This window comes from Saccoglossus kowalevskii, chromosome 19 (genome assembly GCF_978046115.1).
Source record: "Saccoglossus kowalevskii chromosome 19, keSacKowa6.1, whole genome shotgun sequence".
NCBI lineage: Eukaryota > Metazoa > Hemichordata > Enteropneusta > Harrimaniidae > Saccoglossus > Saccoglossus kowalevskii.
In genome coordinates this window covers 26,576,195-26,583,276 of record NC_140659.1, presented here as the reverse complement: position 1 = coordinate 26,583,276, position 7,082 = coordinate 26,576,195, and the positions used below count along the sequence as shown (strand labels likewise).

General features: G+C 36.3%; 1 protein-coding gene across 1 annotated transcript in view; it reads right to left on the bottom strand.

Moving 5' to 3' along the window:
- Nucleotides 1-581: 581 nt before the first annotated feature.
- The window catches only part of LOC146731440 (uncharacterized), a 34,341-nt gene continuing 27,840 nt past the window's right edge, over nucleotides 582-7,082 (bottom strand). The window contains exons 2-3 of the mRNA XM_085493618.1: nucleotides 1,997-2,154; nucleotides 582-1,323 (exon numbers count right to left, since the gene is read on the bottom strand). Of these exons, the coding sequence (XP_085349744.1) occupies nucleotides 1,090-1,323; nucleotides 1,997-2,154 (392 nt within the window). The 3' untranslated portion in view covers nucleotides 582-1,089. The remainder of the gene's footprint in view (nucleotides 1,324-1,996; nucleotides 2,155-7,082) is intronic.

Below are 7,082 nucleotides of genomic sequence, written 5' to 3'. Positions count from 1 at the left end.
CCTTGCGCACAAATATCGATTCGTTGACACTTGTAACATTTGTAAAGATAAATCACAAAGTAGACAAATGTGTTTGTGGTTTGTATGACGCATATCCAATGCATTACTGTGTGTCAATGCGCCTGTTTAGGTTTTTAAGCTAAACAAAACAAATCAAAAAAGAAAAAAAAAACAGGTGCTTCAGTTGTACCATCGTTGTTTAACATGATTGAGCTGTTTCCACCAATCAGATGACAGTATTCACGATCTCTATTCTGTGTGGGGATTAGAATATAAACGTCGTCATTTGGAGCGGACACATGGAACTCGTGGGACTATATTCCGTTGTTCGATCGATCGATACAACCATCTTTGTTGTAGCAATTTGAGAGGTTAGTAATTACTCGGGTTTCCCATCGCGACTTCAAAACCACTGTATCATGTTCTAACCTCCACCTAGACGTTTTCAAGAGAGTAGATAAGGGAAAAACATCTGACATTCGAAATGTAATTAATGTTTGAATCATTATCAAAGTTAAAGACCACTCCAGTGCCATTGACTCTTTTATTTATGGTGACTCTGTATTGAGTTGTATTGCATATAATTTGATAACCACTTATTATATTTATTGCGTTAAATTATTTAAAATAACCTGTAAATAGGTTTGCTCCATTATAGATTTTCTCAGAAATCAAAAAATAATAAATGTTGTGTGTAATCAACGTAAAGTTTCATTTTACAATGCCAACTTACTCACGAAACAAAGCGTCATAGTTTAGTAGCTTGGGATATGCAAACATTTGAGTGGGTTACAGAGGGCGCAGTTCCCATAGTTGTACGTGAGAGTAAGTATACGGGCGCCATCTTGTTTCCATTTAAAGAAAGTCATACCCAGTAAGATACTGCATTCCTAAGGGAAATTAAAGTGAATTATGAAAAGCTAGTGCTTCAAGAGTACCGCCGTGAGTGACTCAGAGTTGTGATGCTCCTGGAAATGGAAGGTCCTTCATATCATTCAATTGTTTTTATCCGAGTTGATTGTATCCAATCAAAGCACAGTTCTTCTTCACGTGACCGACTACTCAAGTTAGTACCAATTATAAGCGTTATTAGGAAATAGAAAGTGTATGTACAAAGTATGCCACAACGGTGAGTTCGAAAAGATTTCTTAGTGAAAATAAAATTCCAGCTTTGTTGTCAACGTTGCATAGATTTTCGGAACAACACGATACGCATGATTCGTATTTATGAGCGCTTCCCGCCGTGACACATCCTTCTTCACAGGATGACGAACATCGTCGAGTGAAAGTGATCAACTCGCCCGCTTCTATAAACCTCTCAACCTAGAAATTCGAAGAAAAAAAAAGAATTATAAAAATTTCATTATGTGTCAGTGATCTCTTTTATTTGGGAAGACATGATCAGAACCAAATGTCAACCAACTCATCATCCTTTACAAATTTATTGACCTGTATTCATCGATCCAACACGTGACTGCACGTGTGCTGCAACCGGGGGCGAGTCTAGAAAAGAGTACTGTCGGTGTAAGATCGGCTGTAGAGACAGAATTCAGTGAAAAAACGCACAGGACGGATTTTTTGAATAATCAAATTCAATTCAATTTAGTTTCATTATTTCGTACAAATTTGTCGAGAGTTTTTTAAATTCACGTCTGTTTTGTAAGAAATACTGAAAAAAGTTATAAAATGGATATAAATTACGATACATACATCATCTGAATTGTTTATTTGAATAGATACGTTGCAAGGAAGTAGAATTATTGGCTTCAACAGAAACTAAAATAGATCTTTCGTCTTTCCCAATGAAGTAGTAATGAAAAAAAAGACTATAAGTTCAAGTAAACATGCATCGTTGAAAGCACCGTTTCCGTCCTGGTTTGAGATCAACCCACTTTAGCAACATTGATACTGACATGGAGACAATAGAAGACCTGGCTATTACGATAGCATCGTGTTCTGCTTCTGGGTACCACTGAGAGTCACAATTTTGACTTACTTCGCAGAATTTCTCGTGTTTCCTACACAACCTGGTCTCCATTGTCGTTACGTTGTATATACACGCCTCACGCTCAGAAATGTACATGCACGCGTAACAGGTCAAATTCGTTGGAGTAGCGGCAGTTCCGGAACCAACAACTACCGGGTCAGATCCAGCTAGTAACAAAAAAAGAAAGAAGAACGAATAAGTACGTTACAAAAGATTACATCTTCAATGCATTTGACAACTTGACACGACTAGATAAGACAATAGTCATTAAAAATGTTAAGGAAACACAATATAAAATTTTTAAACGGCGCGGTCTTAGGCCAAAACGGATGTATATATATATATATATATATATATATACATTTTGTAAAAAAATTGCATTGGATCTTAAATATATATTTTGATTACAATGGATGTCTTAAACATACTTTTTACTAGAACATTGGTTAAAGTAATTTTCAAAAATTCAAAATGAGGTCACTTTTTTTCACATCTTTATCTGAGTTCTCTTGCCCCCCTGTAGTAAACTGAGGCTGAATGGTTGCAATTTGATGTAGATCACGTGGCAAAACGGAAGAGTAAGTTAGTTTCTCAAAGAATAGCAAAAGTGTGACTTTTCGCAATCTAAAATGTTGTATTTAAATTACCTAGTCCACAGCGTCATGTCAACTGGTGGAAAATCCCCTAGAGTATCTAAGAGCTTTACCTTCAGTTGATACACTGCTGTGTGCCGGTCTTTGACGTCTATAACTAAAAACATCTGACGTCTATAAAATAAATCTCGCACATTATTTGAATATGTCTGCCCTATGTGCGACAGAACATTGCATTGCGACAGACTTATCTCGATTCTAAAATTAAGCAAACTACGATCAGCCATCAATGGATATACAATCGAATACATTCATTGAAACGAAGATTTAACCGGAATCTCCGTTCACTTAAATACACGCTTGGTTTGCCTGGCTTCTGATTCGGAGATAGACAGACTGAGAGTGGATAATAAAATAAAAATATTACCCAATAAAAAAAAAAAAAAAAAAAAAAAAACGAAATAACAAAAATAATGGTGATTTCTTTGGCCTAAACAAATAATGCATAGATAACCGCGTAGTCAAACGTCAAGTACCACTGGATAGACAGCCACTTTATACAGTCACTGTCACTGTCACCGTGGCGTTACGTAACACAAAGGTTGAGTATGTAGTTGTGTAGCGCGATGCTTAAAATCAGAAAACGCACACGTGCAAAGTAAATAGGTTACTTACTAGAAGGATATATGTGGCGATTCACGTGTTATATGGAAGACATATGTAACACAAATATGATAGAACACGAATGCCGCGCACGTTTGCGAGTGTTTACAGATTCACGCTGATAGTTTTAAGCTTGCAAGAAAAAGTGTCGTATGACGTCATAGGTCAAAAAGCAACAAGGTATGTCAAGATATTGACAAGATATGTCAATATTAAAAAAGAACAATCCCCATGGTGGTCGGCCTGATTCTCTATACAAAGGTCATTAAAAATGCAAGTAAAAGCTCGAGTAAAAATGCAAATTTTGTGAAAATATATTTGTATACATCAAAATTGCGTAAACTGACAGTAGTATAACACAATACTTATTCTCATAGAACTGCTTTAAAATGTCTTGTTGGCAATATTACCTAATGTTCCCCAGCTCACAAAAAGCAGTTAACTCTACAATTTATTAATAACTTTAATTAGTAAGCAATGTGACTATCGTTAACCATCTAATTAATTTTTCTGCTTTCACAAAAGAGGAATTGTTCATCCGAATTCATAAATTAATAATAATCTGTCAAGTTCAAAGCTTGACGTACGTGGGGTATGTAATGTTCGCCCGAATGAATACGACCCAACCTAAGTTGTCCTTAAGGGTTTAGATAATTGGATGTTTGTCGTGATTAAACAAATAGAATTCATTCGGTGATTTTTGTCTTGCTATGTCTAATTACCGATAGCACGCTAGAATACAAGGCAGATGAATCGTGAATCAATAAGTTAGCTATGCGAATATCCGTTTCTTCTAGATCTGCTAAGTAATAACGGAATTAGATCAACTAAAGTTGAGTGTTGAGTTTATACATGCATAAGGTGTTCCAGTGTATAGACGACTATCGTCGATGTTAAACAATTCAATACTTCATTTGAGGCCATTGGTCGTCGATTAATTGTATCGCGGTTAGTAACAAGTGTATTCATTAAATCTCAGACCAGATCAAATAATGAAGTAAATGGATTTTGTCGCTTTCGAAACCGTTTGACACTTTATGCATACACACCATTGACGCTGCATGCCGGCATTTTTTCAGCACCAATCGGAAGCATATTGTAGCCAGGAATGCTGCGAGTTTGTTGGAAATTCGACCGTTTCAAATTCAACGAGCTATATTTCGTGTTAGTTACTCGTGATCCAAATAACAAAAAATGTAAAGCAAAGATTACTAAGTGTATACGGGCGGCGTAAGGATATTTGTTCCCAAATCGTCCAGTAGTGTGTCATAGTACTCAGGTCAGTGCTTTGAGGCTTCGAGAGTGATGCGTCCTCTGGCGACACATCTCAGAAAAAAAAACATGTCAAATTTACCGGACTATCTCTGAAAACGTAGCCTCGTTACAATGACTTGTTTCTCATAGTTTTCTCTTCTCTTGAAAGATGTTTTTGCTGTAACGACACGTAGAACAAATCGATGACCAGCCTGCGACTGAACAACGTGATTGGTACACGTAGCATAAAAGCCGCTTGCAGTCCTATTGGCTTTGAACATGATTTATTGAGTTATTATCGTGTTCAGTAAGATCATTTTATCAGATAAACTCTCTTCCATCATTGTGGAAAGGGAAATATAGGTCAGAAGAGTAGGGTTAGATTATATTGTTTTATTGTTTTATTGAGTCTAATTGTTTAAGAGACCCTTTAAAAGAAGATAAAGTTAATCTGGACCAAAGACATTAACAATTTTTTAATTGTCTTTGTCTGGACTAATGACATCAGCTCTATAACAGGGCTGTTTCGTATTTGTAGCCAGGGTTATAATCTTTCATGCTTTTTTTATTTTGTATTACATGTTATTCATTGTCAATAAATGACCACGTTTACAATGCGTTATCCTTATGAAGTACATTCACGTCCGATAATACACAATATCGTAATCAGTGAATAGTATATTTTTAGTTTTTACGAGCTCTTGCGATTGGTGCATACCGTGCGTCTGCCTCAAAACTCGAATAATTTTGAAATACCGATCTTTCAGAGGAGAACACGACATTGAGAAACATTCACATAAGTAAAATAAATCATCACCAAATATGTATGAGCATACTAAATGAAATGTAAATTTCTCCAAAAGAAATGTTAAAATTTGTCGAATCCCGGTGATGTTTTAACGTTACTACGCTATGGTCAGCGTTTGTCCTGATTTTACATTCGATTTCATGCATAACGCGGGATCTCGAGAAGTACAGATTTCGTATCACATCCGGGATACCCTCACAGGGATTCAGTTGACCTGGATATCGGGAGTAATGCAATTAAACTATTGTGATATATTTGATACCGGCGTCATTGAAATAGAAGCCTTTGACTGTGTTTGTTATTCGACTGATAGTACCAAGACAATCAAACCCTTGCGGGCAACCACTGAATATCATATCATTTATAAATGACCTTTAGGTCCGCCAAACGAGTGCGTTTTCCAGTTTCAATCATTTCAATTTTCCCGGAGCTATCAAATATTGTCTAGTGTGTGCACGATGTCTGTAAGAAGCAAGGATAGCTGGTATTACTAAGTAAATTGCGTGAAAAACATTTAAAATCAGATATATTTCGTTGTGTTATTCGATGAAGTATTTGAATTGTATCTGCAATGAGTTATCCTTGGGTTGTCCAAACCACGTGTAGGGTCTTCTTACACGAGCACAACGGTGTCTCCCGTACGGTAGATAAACTTTAAATTCGTGAAATGTACAACAATACACTTCTGTTAAACGAACCAGAGAACGCTACAATTTTATCATTCTGTAAGTCGTGTTGTATCGGGGAAACTGGTGAGAATACTATACGTTTATTAAACTCGAGTTAACCATGATGTCACAGTAGATGAATAACAAATATGATCTGTATAATATAAATAAATGCAACGGTACCGAGTCATTGGGAAAATCAACGTTAACATGGATTCATTTTAAAATAACTCTACGTCAATGAATATAGATATTTTATCAGCGGAACTGATCCGTGTCTGCTTCGGTACGATGCACACATTGCGTTTACTGACTGCGTTCATATACAATGTAAAAGTACACACATTAAACACAATTTACATTTATACGGCCTATTAATCGAGGCATAAACACTAACACGTATTTTTACAGCTTTTCAAATCAACTACGGAAACTAAATGTGTTGCCTGGTTTGCAAAGGGGTAACGGACTTTAGGGCATTGGACTCATTATTGACATCGTTAACTTAGCGGGGGTCTTATACTCTTTCATCACGACGAAACATCCACCGAGAACTAAAACGTGCTTTCCAGACATGACTACATGTAGTGTAGGCCACTTCGTGCGTTGTAATTCGCTCACAGGCATTTGTTATACAATGCTTCATTTTTGTAATCACGAAATTAGACATGTAGATGTAACTGTGATTTTATGGAATCGTTAATACTGTCTACCTCGGTAACACAACTGTAGCACGCTGATTTAATATAGTGCGTGTATGATGCAATTTGTACGTTGGTGTCAATCTGCGATCCAACCATGCCAGCAAAGGTACATGAAATGAACCAAATTTTATTCAGTCTATAATTTGCATGTCATATTATATATGCGGTAGACACACGCCCTGCATTGCCACAAAATTGTAATTGTTCTCACTGACCCAATGTCTACACATAGATCAGAGCCAATATAATTTGTAGTGTAACATCAAGTTGTTTTTATTTGACATACAAGCATTTATTATATTATTTATAATATGCTCGACCCTATACACAATGCATATCGTGTGATGTATGCGTATGTCGTAATGTTGGTCGTCTCTTCTACGGTGATTTATAACTCACTAACCA